Source organism: Chinchilla lanigera, unplaced genomic scaffold (genome assembly GCF_000276665.1).
Source record: "Chinchilla lanigera isolate Chin_1 unplaced genomic scaffold, ChiLan1.0 scaffold00030, whole genome shotgun sequence".
NCBI lineage: Eukaryota > Metazoa > Chordata > Mammalia > Rodentia > Chinchillidae > Chinchilla > Chinchilla lanigera.
The window spans coordinates 9,028,926-9,046,122 of NW_004955431.1; the positions used below are offsets into that span (position 1 = coordinate 9,028,926).

Below are 17,197 nucleotides of genomic sequence, written 5' to 3' on the forward strand. Positions count from 1 at the left end.
AGTATTATAATATGTATGGTTTTTGTTTTTTTTTGAGACAAGGTCTCACTAAGGACCGCAGGTTGGCTTCACACCCTCGTTTCTCCCTGCCAGCCTCCTGAGTAGCGGAATTAAAGGTCTGCACCCCTGCGCCCAGTTTAAAAATGTTAAATTTGGTATTGACATGTGCTCTTCTACATTTCAGGAGGACAAACTTCTGCTTGAGAGCCAGCTGATTCTAGCTACAGCAGAACCACTGTGTCTTGATCCTTCCATAGCAGTAACCTGCATGGCCAACAGACTGCTGTATAACAGGCAAAAGATGAACACTCGCCCTATGAAACGGTAAGTGCCTCTGTGCAGAGTGAGCCAAGACACTTCTGTGATGAGTGGCTGTCAGTGTTCCTGTTTGTGGTATCTTTTTCCCTCTGGATGTGAGTGTGCGTCTGCCCCTCGGAACTATCAGCTAGCTCCCATGGTCGTGGGAAGTGTGCCTTACTCATTCTTGTTTTGCCAGTGCCTAGGACAGTGCTTGGCATGTAATACTATGTAAATATTTGTGATTTGATTATATAATCATTGCTTACCAGTCAGACTTACACATGAGTTTATTAGCTTTGTTTAGATCCAATCTCTTAATATTTTAGGTGTTTCAAGAGATATTCCAGGTCTTCTTTAAATCGGCAGCAAGATCTGTCTCATGGTCCACCTCCTCCTCAGCTGAAATTGCTTGATTTCTTACAAAAACGAAAGGAAAGGAAAGCAGGTCAGCATTATGACCTCAAAATTTCTAAAGCAGGAAATGTAAGTATATGTTTTTAACAAAGCTTATACCAGCAAGCTTAACTTATTTTGAATTTTGTACTTACGCTATTTTTAATTTTTCAGTGTGTAGATATGTGGAAACGGAGTCCCTGTAATTTGTCCATACCTTCTGAAGTGGATGTAAGTCATAAGTTAGCTGATGAACTGCTTTTTTTTCCACATATAATTCATATGTTTTATCATTTAGGTAGCTGATAACTACATTGTAAGGGAAAACCTTAGTTCTTTTAAAAATAGAATAAAAAGAAGCTGCTCATTTTTAGAAATTATAATCCTCACATGGAATTACATGGAAATATAACCCTTTAATATAGTCCTGCACTTAAAATAGAAGTAACTTTGAAAATGTGATGTATGTGATGCTTCTGTTTCTCATGTATTTCTTCATAACCTAATGATGCTTCTTTCCCCAAACTGCTTAAATGTAGAGATTGCTAACACTGAACCAATGGCCAGAATTAGGAATTTAAATAGTATTTTTCACTTATTTTTCATTTATGATAAACATAAGCTAGAAGAGATGATCAAAAAATACCATGGACGTTAAACATTTATTACAGTGAAAGACACATTGCCATTAATCCCCTTTGCAGTAGTGCGGCTCATTTCAAACACTTTTATCCCATTGTTCTTGCCACTTCTAACGCATTTCTGATGTCCTCTTTGATGAGCATCTTTACAAGGTACGGTAAAAATTCAATGACTACTACTGCTTACATGCCATCCAGCAGAAAGGCAGTCACATGAAAACATTACGGTATGTCCTCATCTGCCTTATTCAGCAAATCTGGCACAGTGCAACCTCTGGCTCTTCTCCAGAGTCAAAATGACCATGGAAGTTAAAACTGTCGAATACATTGAGGACATTGAGGTAGCCATGATAGCACAGCTAGAGACACTCCCAGAAGACGTCCAGAGCTGCTTGAGCAAGTGGCAGGAATGGTGGGATAAGTGTGGTGTGGGGGTAGTGAGAGGGATGAATGGCAGTGTGTCTTTTATTGTAATAAACTTTCAGTTAAATGTCGTATTTTATTTTTCTATCACGCCTTATAGAAATGATCAAAGATAAGAGAGGAACATTTGAATAGAGGTCCTATATTTCTTCCTGCCTTTTCTCTTATGTTCTTTCTGTATTCCCAGAGTTCTTTACAATTGTTTAATTGTAATTATATATTCTTTCGCATCCTTCCTTGGCTAGCAAAAGTACTATCCTACTCTGATTTAGGCAGAAAATCTGCAGAGCATGAAGGCAAAATAGAATATGTGTGCACCTGAAGGAAGTAAGCTACGTTACCTATGTGCTCTTGAAGACACAGTGTAAGAATAGGTGTCGGGTATGAACGGGGTGAAATTGGGCTTCAGAGAGCAGTGGGCTGGGTGTCCGAAGCCTTACTTTTCAAGCTGCAGGTGATGTGTAAGAGTCACCTGGGAAGTTTGTTAAATTGTAGATTACCATTCAGCTAATCTGGGCTGGGGGTAGATGCCGCCATTCTCACAAACTTCCAAGTTACTGTTGCTGGGACCCACACGCTGTGGTTTAATTACAGAGTTACTCAGACTCACTCATTTGGAGATTGACATAGGCTATCACTTAAACATACAGATTGCAGTCCCTGGGTCAGACCTAATTACTAATCACTGTCTCCTGGGAAGGGGAATAAAAAAATGTGTATTTTTAACAGTATCTAGATGAATCTAAATTACTATCTTTTTGAGGGGAAAAGAGTTTTTCACCTAACTCAGCCCTGAGCATGTGAAGAATGTACTACTGAGCTATATCCCTACCTCGGTTACTCTGAAGATCATAGTCTCCAAGAAAGTGAGAACATTTAGTTCACACATATTCTTAGGAACACAGAACATATAGCCCAAATTTGATCAGAAAGTTGAAAAGAGTAAGTCAAGTGTGGTGCATGCTTGTAATCCCAGCACTCGGGAGGCTGAGGCAGGAAGATTGCCACAAGTTCAAGGCCAGCTTGAGCTACATAGTGAGACCCTGTCTTAAAAACCTCCCCCCCCCAAAAAATGGAAAGGATTTGAAATATTTTTCAACTGTAATATTTTATCTTCCCCGGTCTGTTTCTAGTTTTTTTGCCATTAAACCTGACAACTTCTATTCCATTAAAAACCAGGCCAAAAGGAAAAGATCCTGGTCCTTACTTACCTTTCTCGCTCCGACATTCTGTTTTTTCTAAAAGACAATTGTGATGTGAGGTTAATGGAGTAAAAAGAAGAGAAAGACACTGTCTAGCTGTGTCTATCATAGCCAAAGAAATTCTGCTTTTATTTTATTATTAAAGTTGTTTTGATTGAGCAGTCAGAATCTTACGCTGCTTACACATTAAGCAGTTGATGATGTAGTACTGAATCAGAAGTCAGCGTTAATAACTATTTGTATTGTCGAGTTCCCTTTGGTCAGCATGGTGATTGCATTTTCTGTAGCATCTTGATTTGATTGTGTAGGTGGAGAAATACGCTAAGGTGGAGAAGTCTCTCAAATCCGACGACTCGCAGCCGACAGTCTGGCCAGCGCATGTGAGTGGTTGTTGCCAGCCTTCACTTCCAGTAATGGTGTTCCTGATCTGAGCTCTGAATTTATTAAGCATTCAGTTACTTTAAATCTGGAATCATTTTTAACAACAACAAAAAAATAATTTTCTAAGATTTCATTGAATTACAAAGAGCAATTATTTTGTCTTCTTTAAATATAGGTTCCATTGTAAAGAGCTGTTTATATGTAGAATTGCATTTTTACTTTTTGCTTTTGTGGCATATTGGTAGTGCTCATTTGCTTGTTGTTTCAAGTTAGTACATTCTTTTAAGGGTGTCTCTTAAAGGAAATGTTCTAATCTCTAATTGCAGTAATAACTTCTTAGAGAGAGAGATAGGCATAATTATTAAATTAGAGAAACCATAGGAATGAATACTACAAGATATTTTGTACATACGATTTTGTGTGTGTGTGACTAAAATAATCAGGCTTTCAGGTTTTATCCTGTTAACATTTGCAGTTTATGTGTCCAGCATGTAAAACTCTGCCATATTTCTTGCAAGCTTAGTAACTACCAGTTGGTGCTCCCATTCCCAGCGCACCATGTGACGCAGAATTCCTGTGTAGTCCTGTTGAAGGTAGAGAGGCAGGGCCCCAGAGGGGCCGGGGTACATGTGGGGGACTCCAGGCAAGGCACTCAGACTCATGCTCAGTTAGCTTCAGTTCAACATGGTGGTGGCGCCAGCCATACAGGCGTGACTGTTTCTTGAGGCTGTACCCTAGTGCAGTGACAACAATGTCCAATAAATGTTTATTGTTATGATTTTAGTTACGTTAATATTTTTGCTTATTAGTATCATTACATGTTCACACTTCATTGTTACATGTTAATGCTTTACTAGAAGAGAACTATCCTAGCTTTCTTTTCAGGAAATCTTAGTGCATTTCTATAATCTAAGTGCCATGCATCTTCCTATTGCCAGACATAAGTTAGTGTGTCATTTCTCTCTGATGTTTGCTAATTCTGGTTGCTTACTTACTTGAAAAGGTATTACTTGGGGTGCTCTTTTGCAGGATGTAAAAGATGATTATGTATTTGAGTATGAAGCTGGTAATCAGTGTCAGAAAACAAAGCTCACCATCTTGCAGTCACTTGGTGATCCACTTTACTATGGTAAAATCCAACCATGTAAAGGAGATGAAGAAAGTGACAGCCAGATGTCTCCGTCTCAGTGAGTTCTAATAAATCCATGTAAAATTAGAGGGTATTTAGCAACTACTGACGGGCAACTATTAATAAGTTAAAATTTCTCTTTAGGGATGCACCTTTTGTTACGTATACCAAGTAGATTTAACAGGGTATGGAAGAAATGTAAATCATAGTTACCATGTTGTCTGAGTTATTTAAATAATAATTTCTTTTAAAGAATGTATACCATAGTATAATTATTTTTATGCTAGCTTTGAAGAATTATTTCTGGGGTGTCCTTCTTGGTTTACTTATGTGTTCACAGTTTATATGGCTGATCTTGCAGAATATGTATACTATATATATGTAGCGTGGATTACGGTTTGTTTTGTTTTTGAGACAGAGCCTCATTATTTAGTTGAGGCTAGCCTTGAACACCAGATCCTCCTGCCTTATCCTCCTGAGTGCTGCAATTATAAGCCTGTGCCACCATACCTGGCTCAGTATTTAGCTTTGTTAGTTCTTACTGTTAGTTTTATTACCAGTTCTGATTTGTAAATCATATAATGTTTTGAAAAGAATCATACAAAGAAAGGCTCAGCAGAAAAAGGCAGGGGCCAAGTTTATGTCGAGCTGTTTGTACAGCCCTTTATAAAACACTAATTGAAAGTCTAGTAGGAAGGTAGATTTTTAAAGAGTAGCTTCACCAATACTTAAATAAAAGTCAGTAAGCAGAAATAGTAGCAGTTAGGGACTCCTCAGCTAAGAGAATACAAAGATCATATATTTTGGTTATCCATATTTTTAAAAAATCTTCCCTAGAGACATACATTGGTCATTTTAAACTTACTAACTTTTCTAGGGCATGAGGGTGTCATATGTTTTCTCATGAGAAATTTGGCCAGAAAGCTCACTGACTGCTTTGACACGAAAAAAAATTGATCTTTTTTTTTTTTTTTTTTTTTGCCATTACATCAGGTGCTGCATGATTTATTATCTGCCAGTCTTTCATTGGTATTCATAATGAGTAATTCATTATTGAATAATTCTGAAGTTAAAATTCGAGCTGCATTAACTGAGTTTTTTTTTTTTTTTTACATTTTATATTTTTCAGCTCCTCTACAGATGATCATTCAAATTGGTAATTGAAGAATAAGCACTGTTTTAATCTGTTAAGAAAGTCAAACTTTTTAAAAGAACATGGTAGAGATTTTTATTTGAACTGGCAATAGGCTGTCTTCCTTGTCTGAAATGTATTCTAAGGTCCTGTTGTGTAGACAGAATGTCTTTGAGCTAGGTGTAATAGCCAATAATTCCGGCACTCTGGGTGGCTGACGCAGGAGGATCACAAATTCAAGTCCAGCCTAGGCAATTTTGTGAGACCCTGTCTCAAAACAAAACAAAAAAAAGAGCTGGAAATACAGCTCAGTGTGAAGGCTATGGCCTGAATCCCTAGAACCAGACAACAATAAAATGACTTCCAAAATCCACAAGGAAAATAAATGGAAGGCGAGAAGGCCCCAGATACAGTAATTCAGTGATTTTGTGACGAGGCCAAGCCATCACTTTTATCAGTGGTCATTTTCAGGTGGTAAATTGGTAATTTTCAGTTCGGATTATGTTTTGCTAAATAAATCTTATGACAAAGTAAATGTCCCCAGAGTTAAATCAACCACATTATACATAATTATTCCATACATGCAAAATTTGGTTATTGCTTCATAAGTTTAAATATATTTTAAAATTTTTTGGTATTTCAGTAGATCTATTTATAAAATTACTGTGACTAAAATGTGAAAGGCTTGAAACGGCTTTTTAACACATCTTCATCTTACACTTTTCTGTTTCCCTTTACCATTCAGGTTCATTATTGGGTCAAAGACTGATGCCGAGAGGTAAAAGAATACTTGAATCTTTATTTTTGACTAGGATAGATATGAAAAACTTTCTACTTAAATAGTATTAGAGAATACTTTTTTTAGAAGACATAAACTTTGATTTTAGTTAATGCCATTTACTGCTTAAAATTCTTCACATTAGTAAATCATTTAATATTTATGAGTTTCATGTGAAATTACGCAATTGAACAAAGCTCTCTAATATCCTTCCCAACTTTAAAATGCTGTTGATTCTAGGAAAAATATCAAAAGATGTGATATCGCAAATGGCTAAAAATAATTATTTTCATAGGATGAGATTCTGAAGAACTCAACTGTATGTTTCTGATATTTTAATACCTAGGATGTTTTCATGGAATCAAGAAAATAGTTAAAAGAATAATGTTTTAAATATAATTTTGTTTTAAATAGGAAAACTTAGACATGTAATGTAGCCATAGAAGATGATTTTAGTCTGACTTTAAGAATAAGGCAGTGAGCGCCAGGGATATAGCTCAGTGGCACAGGCACCTGCCTGGTAAGCACAGGTCCTGAGTTCAAGTCCCAGTACTAAAAAACAGAAAATAAGTACATAAAGAGTAAAGCAGTGAGTACTTTCTTGGGCTGCTTATTGGTTAAATTACCCCTGTAATTTCTGAATTAGAAGTAAAATATTGAAAATGTATCTTGAATGTGTTAGCAGAATGTTTTTAACATGAATTTGTCATTCAGAAGATTAGCCTTTAACACAAAGATAAGTTACCTTAATTTTCATTTTTGTGTTAGATTTCATGGAACATATTTTCCAATAACAGCATTATTCATTTTCTTTATAATAAATTTGTGTTTTAAATAGGGCAAGCAGTCCTTATCTATTTTCTCCTGATACTCAGGGTAGTTAATCAGTACCAGGAATTGGTCCAGAATGAAGCCAAATGTCCAGTCAAGATGTCACACAGCTCTAGTGGCTCTACCAGTCTAAACCAGCTTTCTCCTGGGAAAGAAACAGAAGTATGTTTCATTACTGTTTGTACCTAATTGTTTCTCAAGGAATCTAACAAATGTTAAGGATTATATTTTGAGAGGCAGCAAGATTATTTAGTTTTGATTCTAACTTTTTTATGATAGAAAATTTCAGAAGCACACAAAGAAAGGATAGTATGATGAATACTTGTGTGCTGGTCATCCAGCTTCAGCAGTTACTTTCCTAGCAAAGAAGGATAGAGGAGTTTGGAAGCTTCACCCTCATCTTACTCTTCTGGGCTCCCTCAGATTCTCTCTCTCCTCTCAGCTGCTCAGAAGTCTTTCCCTCATCCTGTAGGTGTGCTGCAATATATTATATAGGTTTTGTGTGAAATTATATTCCTGTGTTACATCTGTGATATTGAGTCTGTGACCACTAGGAATAGTTTGCAGAGTTGAAAATTGGTTTCATCTAGGAGTTACTGTGATAGTAACTTTAATTTTAACAGGTATGTTTACTGTCATTGCCTTTCAGCAGGCGGAGACTGTGTCAGTTCAGTCTTCAGTATTGGGGAAGGGAGTAAAACATCGACCTCCGCCCATCAAACTTCCCTCAAGCTCAGGAAATAGTGCCTCAGGTATTAAAATCCTTTCTTTCCTATGACCTAAGTAAAAAAGTCCCAGAATCATAATCTTTTTTAAAACTTTACTCATTTATATTTCTGCAACTCACAGAATGTTGAATTATAAATCTAGGAAATAATTCTCATGTTCTTCTTCTAGGTAACTATTTCACACCACAACAAGCCAGTAGCTTTCTTAAGTCCCCAACTCCTCCTCCTTCTTCTAAGCCACCAAATCTTTCTCGGAAGTCATCAATGGATCTCAGTCAAGTTAGTATGCTTTCTCCAGCTGCCCTGTCACCTGCCAGCTCATCACAAAGTGAGTCCTCACTTCAGTTCTTCAGTAAATTTTCGTAAGCTTTTGCATCAGTGTTTTTCAAGACAACTTTTTTCTACCTGTGAATAGTGAAATCTAAACGTACTGTGTACCGAAAATGTGTAAGTTTTGGAAGCTTGAGGCAGAGTTCTTGTTTGTATGTATTATATGTTCATTGTAGTGTGTTTTCCTGTATCTGTATATGCACTCTATGTATACCTTTCTCCTAGACTTTCAACCTACACAACTCCTTAAAAAATATTCTGATAGTTAACATTTGGCAGTAAGACTCCAAAATATTTTTTATTCCAGTATACCCTAGGATCATTTTACACTTTATGTGAACTATGTGGCTGATGTGGAAAAAAAGTCCTAAGAATTGTTGCTGCAGGTCCTATCTTTGTATGTGTAATAACCCAGTTAGTTCCAAGATGATGATAAAATAAACTGAAAACCAGTATTTCAGAAACACTCCTACACTCTCTTATAAATTGTTGTCAGTTACTAAAATGTGATGATGATCATATAAAGCATTATTCTGAAAATACTAAAATGTAATTTTTACTACTGGATACTTTTTTAACATCAAGAAGAATTATACATGAACGCTAAAAACAATTTGGGAGAGTTTCTTCAAATTGGTAATTACCTGATAATTAAATAATTAGGTGCCAATTTGGGGGGAAAAAAAGCATTCCAGTTTTTTAGATTTTTTATATATTACCAACGTGTGCTGAAAGTTTTAGAACGCTGCACAGCGATAGGACGGTCTTCGAATTAGATGTAAACATCTTCCTCTTGATAGCTCAAAAGGTGTAATTTTTCTGCCTTCTTGTTTTGCACAAAGAAAAGTATATAAATTTTCTGAAAGTCTTATTCACACTTCTTATGTTGTGGGTATGCATTATGGTAATCTACTGCACACAGTTGTTACTTTAAGTAAGGGTTGAGTGACAGCTTCTGGACATTCACATTTCTTTCCTTTCTTTCTGCAGGACATGAAAGCTAAAAAAGAAAACACCTCAAGAGCTTTTGGTTTTACTTTTTTGGTTTTTTTTGTTTTTTTTTTTTAATTGCTAAACTGTGCATACTTCATTCACAACAGATTTTCTATACATTCTACATTTAAACAGAAGTACACAGTTACTGTTAAAGATGCAGTATTATCTATCAGATACTTACCTTATTACTGTTGTTTTTGTAAATTTGTTTGTCAGGGTAACCTTGATGTGTTAGGACTTCAACATGTATATGCAGGTGCCAAATATGATTGTTAGCTTACGTAATTTATAAATATGCTCACAGTTTATTGCAGACTATTACACTAAGCAGTATTTTTTAAAGTCTTGAATTAGTGAAATAGTAAATAACAAAACTTTAATTTGAATTCCTTGTGAACCTTTTAGGCCAAAGGCAGCATGTAGGAAATGAGGACTTTTAAATGGGTATTGTGGTAGAATACAAATGTCTATTTTTACTGTTACTGTAATAGCATCTCTAATGGGATTTTTTAGGTGATATACTGCATCCTTAATTGTAATTGAGTGTAGCAACACTCATGAATCATGTGTAGAAATTAACACTTGCAGTTAACTGCTTAAAAAAACTGGAACAAATTGTCAGTGCTAAGTAAGATTCCATTAACCTTATTTTAAAAAGGACTGGCCATTTATAACAAACTAGCAATTTTTATTTTTCTCAATGAGCAGGATCTGGAACTCCTAAGCCATCTACTCCTACACCAACCCCTTCATCGACCCCACACCCTCCTGATGCTCAGAGCTCCACTCCTAGTGCCCCTTCAGCCACCCCTACTCCCCAAGATTCAGGCTTCACCCCTCAGCCCACTTTGTTAACTCAGTTTGCTCAGCAGCAAATGTCTCTGAGCCAGGCAATGCCTGTAACGACCATTCCTCTTTCCACCATGGTAACATCTATAACTGCAGGAACCACAGCCACCCAGGTCATGGCAAACTCTGCTGGATTTAACTTCATCAATGTAGTGGGCTCTGTTTGGTAAGTTTGTAAGGATGACCTGATCTTTTTAAGATACTCTCACCCACCTAAATAAATACGTATTTATGAGATTAAGAACAAATTGTATATTATTCAAATGGAAAGAGTCAGTAGTTTACATATGGAAAGAAGTTGTCTCACTTGTGTTTCAGTTTTAGTTATGCATCTATTATGTGTACTGAGATCCTTCATATTGATAGTGGCATAGATTTTTCTGTTTGTCCTCTTTTACCACCTTTCAATCCCTTGGTTAGTACTTTCCAAATGATATTTCAAAACTGTGATACATATTCAGTGCGTACTTGTAGCCAACCTTGCCGCCAGTATCCGCCTCTCTGACATTCTGAAAATGATACTGAGCAGAAAATTGAACTTGAAAACAGAAATGATTTTGTTTTGTAATTCATTTTTTAATGTGAGGGATTATGTGGCATACTTTTCTTTTTATAGTACAAGTTTAATGCTTTGTCTTATTGTCCTGCAGTGGGGCCCAGGCTTTGATGACTGGTTCAAATCCTGTGCTGGGCTGTAACACTGGTGCCATAACTCCTGCAGGAGTAAACCTGACTGGCCTTCTCCCCTCGGGGAGTCTGCTACCAAATGCATTGCCCAGCACCGTGCAGGCAGCGTCTCGAGCAGGTCAGAAGACGGGAAATAATAACTGCTGAAAAACTGAAGTACATGATAAAGTAAAAAATGTTACTTTAAGGTTATTACTAAAGGCATCTTTGTTACTTGATGAAGTATTACACCCTACGTATTTAATTTTCAAGCCTTTTAAAATTCTGGTATTTGAACTTAAAACGAAAGAATTTACTAACTTCTGTGAAGAAACTTGGTAAATTTATAAGCCTATGTACATGTTTTCTTTTGCTTTCTGATGGTAATTAATTTTACTAGCCTTGTTGCAGGGAAAGTAAATGTATTTTGAAAATACCTATTGTATAAGAGGCAACACAGCATGTTAGTTAGAAGCCTATGTTGTGGAGTCTCACTGCCACTACTTGAGTTTGGTTTGGGCAACTCATTGTATGTGTAATCTTGGAAAATTTACCTTTGTGCCTCATTTGCCTCCTGTATGAAATTCAATAAATAAATGGCAATAGGAGCTTATCTCCTAGTTATGAAGATAAAATGAGAAAACATAAATGAAGTACAGGAGACAAGCATTCAAAAAGTAGTCATCATCATTGTAATAATAGTTTATTGTAGTGGTTTTCTATGTACTAGAAAACTTGTGCCATTTTCTGATGTTGTTTAAAAGAATGTATTATAATACAGTGATGCCTCAGTTTATGAACTTAATTTGTTTTACAACTTTGGAAAGATGGCTGCGTTTATGTTTGTGTGGGGAAGACGATGGCAGTGGGTTAGTTTGTAAACCGAAACAATTTGCAAACAGAAGCAAAATTTTGTCAAACCAAATTGCTTGTAAACTGAAGCATTGGTAAACCGAGGTATTAGTGTACCTTGGAATGATTCCATTTCTCGCTGTTGAGAAATTTAACAGAAAAAAACAGTATTAAAAAATTTATCCAAAATTTCCTATGGATTATGAGAATTAGAATTTAAACCTGTTAACATGTTGCAGTGGTTTCATATCCTAGCTTGTATTTTACTTTAATGAACATAAATGACATTAGTGGCAGAACCCTGGGAATAGAATTAAATCTTCAATTAGGATATTTATATGTACATTAACTTTATCAGTAGTACCAGTCAGAGATGGCTGCAGTTACTAACCATGGGACCTTAGAGAGGTCACCTAAATTTTTTCCCTAGGCTTCAGTTTTATGCACTGTAAAATGAGAGTAAAAAATGTTTTAGCTTCAGTACTTCTGAGAAAGAAAAGTATGAAAATGCCTTTCCTAAGTTGGAAAGCACTCTACAGATGTCATCCACCTTTATGTACCATGCAGTGTACAGTTTTGTTTAAGCCACGTGTTCATGAGCATTTTTTCTTGAAAGCGTTGCCAGTTTTATCATACTATCATTGAACTACACTTTGTCACTTTCTTATGCAGGACCTTGATAGTTTCAGTGTGAATTTTCTGCCTCATCTTTTTCAATAAAATATGATAAAGGACAAGATACATTTTTAATTAGTGTTTAGAGTGTTTCATTAAGTGAACAAAATATATACCTACCTTGAGAACAGGGTAAGCAGACAAGTTCACAGTCTAAACTAAGAGTGGTTTTTACTTTTTAAATATTTTTTGGTTTTTTGAGACAGGGTCTCACTATGTAGTTCAGGCTGCTCTTGAACCCACTAGTTAGCCCAGGCTAGCCTTGAACTCAGAGCAGTCCTCCTGCCTCAGGCTCCCAAATGCTGAAATTACAAGTGCGTGCTACCCCACTAAGTTTTCACATTTTTAAAATAAAAGAAGGAAAATACGTATCAGAGATTGTGTGTGACCTACCATACCTACATTGTGGCTCTTTACTAAAAATGTTTACCCATCTTGCACTTAAAGAGGTGCTATATTTTGTGCCACTAATTTTTAGGAGTAAGTTCAGAATTAACCATTGTTTCTGATGTGTGGTTTTGATCCTTACCTACAAAATTCAACACACTTTAGCATTCTGATAGCCTCTGTACTTAAAAAAAAAAATAGTATAGAGCACACCAGTTCAGTTTTTAGAGACAGGATTATTATACATCATTTAGCACTGGAAAATGTAGGTGCCAGTATCTTAAATATATTTACACAACAGACAACAGAAATAGTTGTAGCATATTCATGGTGCCCATATAATTCTAAATTACTCTTTTTACAGACAGTAGTTGCAATAGTGAAAAAGAAATCTGAGTTTCTGAAATAAAGAGTATAATGTACATTACTATTGTGAATCTTTGAATAAAATCTCAGTATTGATAATTGAAGAAAATGTGTTTAAGCTTTTTTAAATATGGAAAATAAGTATATCTGTGGAGAAAGTATATGAAATGTCTTTATATATACTGAACTAGAAATCATTTTCAAAGGTAATACAGTTGTAATTATGTTATAACCATGAGTTTCATTTAACAGGTGTTCCATTTGGTTTAAAAAATACTTCAAGTCTCAGGCCTTTAAATCTACTCCAGGTAAAACTGCAGCACTGCTTTTGATTAAAGTTCATTTTTTTTCCAACAGTGTATACAGATTACCCTTTGAAATTTTGAGGTCTAAGCCAGGCGTGGTGGCGCACGCCTGTAATCCCAGCACTTGGAGGCTGAGGCAGGAGGATGGTTGCGAGTTCGAGACCAGCCTGGGCTACAAAGTGAGCTCAAGGCCAGCCTGAACTGCATAGTGAGACCTTGCCTCAAAAAAAAGACAAAAAAAAAAGAAATTTTGAGGTCTATTCAGAATCTTCTAAGGGTGCAGTTACTGCTACCTTTGTGTGATCGGTTGGATAAGGGGAAACAGTATTTTATACACCTCACTTGTAATTACTCCTACAGCCCTCTTTAATCAAGAACTTTTATACCTACCTGGTCCTATACATGCACACAGTAGAGGTAGTAGATATAACTCTACTCTCAGCAGGCCTTTCATGTACAAGTTTGTATATTGTTAGCTTACAATAGATGTGCTTGGATAGAGTGTGAAAATGTACGTGTTCCCTTATATTTAGTATTTACACATTGAGGAAGGAAAAACTGAACTTCTGCTTTCTGTGCTATGTTCAAATTTACTTGACAGTAATTTGTTAGATGGAGAAATTTTGACAAAAGGTAGAGTCTCTTTTTTGTTGTTTTTTGGTTGGTTTGGTTGTTGTTTTGACTATTTAGACCTAAGAATTCTGTGATTGGTATATACTTGGAATTTCTATAAGGACCTCAAAGTGTCTATTACTAACCCATTATAGCTTAAAAAGGAAAAACTGTTTCCTGGTGTATTTGAAAAGTCTACCTTCAGGGCTGGGGATTTAGCTCAGTGGCACAGGACCTGCCTGGCAAGCGCAAGGTTGTAAGTTCGATTACCACTGGGGGGGAAAAAAAGTCTACCTTTAATTTTCTGGGTATTTCTTTTTTTAAATTTTTTAAAAAATTAAATGAATATGAATCCAGAATGACAGTAATGGTCTCCCCATTAAATATGCAAAATTCCTCACTGCATTATATTAAAATCCATATATTACTGAATTTTTGACAAAGCTAGAACAAATTTTAGGGAACAGGTTTTGTTTATATATTTCTGATTTGTGGCATCTTATTTATTTCTAGTGCATGTAATACTCTTTGATATTAAATATAAGAAGAGCTAAATAATTGTATATAAGTTTGGATAGTTGTTTACTTTGAAGCAGAAAGATTTGTTTGAAAATGTTAATATACTTGAAACCCAGAGTTACAGCACTTAAAAATTACTTCCAAATAGACCCTTTTTAAGGACAGGTAACTTAATCAGTTTTACTTTTTCTTCACCTTTTCCTCAGTACATACCTAGAAGAGTGCCTGACACATACATACATAGTAAATGTTCCCCAAAAAATACATGGAATAAAGAAATTGGAATATTTCATATAAATGTACAGTAATGTGAAAGTAGCTAATTTGTTCTTGTTTAAATTCAAAATAGCTTCCCGGTGGCTCGCTTATCTTTAACACCCTGCAGCAGCAGCAGCAGCAGCATCTCTCCCAGCTCGCACCCCAGCAGCCTCTGCAGCCCACAGCCTCCAGTCCTCAGCAGCCAGGAGAGCAGGTAGGTTTGTGCTTCTGTGCTGTGACTGCAGAAGTGGGACATTGTTTGCTGTATTCCAATCATATTTCAGGTTGTTTTATTTGACTTGTTGGAACAAACACTTTCTGTACTCTTTCTTTATTAATAGTAATAATTCAGTTGCTGGGTACCTATTTTTAGTAGAACAGACATTCTCAATAGGTGATGTCGGATCTTGTGCGGAGGGGATCAGACTGAGAAAAATGACTCATAGCCATACTTCGAAAGACAGGACCAGGTCTCTGGCCTTGTCGTCATCATTCCTGTGTTTGCTGCTAGAATAGAGCTGTCTACATTATTGTGAAGTATAGGGCAGCAGGAACATGGACAGAAGCAAATGTTACACACTGCTAAACACAGTGAAATTGAGTAACAGCAAAAAATTAGAAGGAGAGCTACCAGTATTTCTGAACCTGGGCCACCTTCTAGAATCACCTGGGAAACTAACATCTATATATTATAGATTCCTGGGTCCTACCCCTATTACACAATTAAATATATGAAATGTTCAGCCAAGTGTGGTGGCCCACACATGTAATCTCAACCCTGTGGAAGGCTGAGGTACAAGAATCGTAAGTGTGAGGCCAGCCCAGGTAACTTAAGTGACTTAAGACCCTGTCTTGGGGAAAAAAGTGCTGGAGATACAGTTCAATTTGAAGCCCTTAGACAATCCCCAGTCCTGCAAAAAAAAAAGAAAAAAAAAAATACATATGTCACCATCAGTCCTTTTGCCAGAGTCTCACTAGTTGGGAAACATGCATGCTGCCACTGAGCTTCTATACTCACCCCTAGCCATCCTAATGAATGACAGGTGATAGTCGCATTGGTTTTGATTTGCACTTCCTGTGAAGTGCCAAGTGATTAGCGGTGTGGGACATCTTTTCAGATACACGATGGTTTTATTTAATCTTCAGGGCAGTGTCTATTCAGAGCTTTTGGTCATTTTTTATTAGGATATTTATTTTTCTAGTTGTTTTTATACATGTATATCGGGTGTAATATGCAGATACTTCCACGTGTAGGTTGCCTTTTCAGTCTTTGTATTCTTTGCACAAAAGGTTTTAATTTTGATGTAGTTCATTGTATCCATTTTTGCTTTCCTTGTCTATGACTTTGGGTTATATTATAAAAATTATTGCCAAACCCAGTGTCCCAAAGCTTTCTCCCTGTTTTTCTCTACGAGTTCAACAGTTCTAGTTCTCTCCTTAAATGTATGTGTATGTATGTATGTAGTATGTATTTACGGGGGTTGTTTTTGGTTTTTGGTTTTTTTTTAGATAGGGGCTCACTCTAGTTCTGGCCTTGAACTTGAAGTGACACTCTTGCCTTAGCCTTCCAAGTGCTGGGATTACAGGTGTGCACCACCACAGCTGGCTCTCTTTAATATTGAAAATGCTCCCCATTTGCTTTGTATGTTTTCGAGAAGTCTGTTGCCAGTCTAATTTTCTTGCTGGTCTGAGCATATTTAATTAGTCATTTTGGTTAGAGGATCCAAAGGTTTATCTTTATTTTCAAAGACTAATATTTTCACTCTGATACATATGGGAATTGGTCTTTCCATGTCTTCCCTCTGGGCCTTTTTAATGTGTAGATTCAGGTCTATTTTTCTGAACACTTTCCTGGAAATCATACATTACTGGGTTGAGATCATTCTTTTCTAAAGTAAACATTTAATATCACCCATCTCCTTCACAGCATTGCTTAAGCTACTTTTCCACTGATTTTGATATGCTATGCCTTACTTTTCTAGAAGGATGTATTATCACTTGTAAATTCCTCTTACCTGGGCTTTAGATAAATTTTTCATTTCCACATATTTGGGGATTTTCCTGGTAGCTTTCTGTAATTGATTTCAAGTTTACTGATTTTTGTTTTGTGTTTTCGTCAGTACTAGACATTGAACCCAGGGCCTTTGCACTGAGCCACATCCTTCCCCCTATTTCATTTTCAGACAGGGTCTCCTCAAGTTGCTCAGTTGCCTAGTCTGGGCTTAAATTTGTAATTCTCACGCCTCAGCCTCCCTAAGTACTGGGATTACAGGCAGTGCTCTGCTATGCCCAGCTTAGATTTCTAGTTTAAGTCCACTGAAAACATGCTCCATTTCTTTAAGTTTACTTGTCTGTTTTATGATCCAGAAGATAATGTTTTGGGAAATATTCTACATGTGTATGAGAGAATGTGTATCACATGCTAAGAGTATTCTGTATCACTT

At 36.3% G+C, this 17,197-nt stretch overlaps 1 protein-coding gene across 19 annotated transcripts in view; it reads left to right on the forward strand.

The window, feature by feature from the left end:
- The window catches only part of Supt20h (suppressor of Ty 20 homolog (S. cerevisiae)), a 37,520-nt gene that overhangs the window by 15,601 nt on the left and 4,722 nt on the right, over positions 1–17,197 (forward strand). For 14 of the 19 annotated variants that reach the window (XM_013515800.1, XM_013515801.1, XM_013515794.1 and 11 more), the window contains 14 exons: positions 185–324; positions 627–783; positions 868–924; positions 3,268–3,339; positions 4,370–4,527; positions 5,599–5,625; positions 6,347–6,379; positions 7,255–7,372; positions 7,860–7,962; positions 8,108–8,266; positions 10,210–10,279; positions 10,764–10,918; positions 13,312–13,367; positions 14,845–14,967. In XM_013515800.1, coding sequence (XP_013371254.1) covers positions 185–324; positions 627–783; positions 868–924; positions 3,268–3,339; positions 4,370–4,527; positions 5,599–5,625; positions 6,347–6,379; positions 7,255–7,372; positions 7,860–7,962; positions 8,108–8,266; positions 10,210–10,279; positions 10,764–10,918; positions 13,312–13,367; positions 14,845–14,967 — 1,428 coding nt within the window. Of the gene's footprint in view, positions 1–184; positions 325–626; positions 784–867; positions 925–3,267; positions 3,340–4,369; positions 4,528–5,598; positions 5,626–6,346; positions 6,380–7,254; positions 7,373–7,859; positions 7,963–8,107; positions 8,267–9,972; positions 10,280–10,763; positions 10,919–13,311; positions 13,368–14,844; positions 14,968–17,197 lie in introns of all 19 variants that reach the window. The other 5 variants (XM_013515804.1, XM_013515806.1, XM_013515811.1 and 2 more) reach the window with 4 other exon arrangements.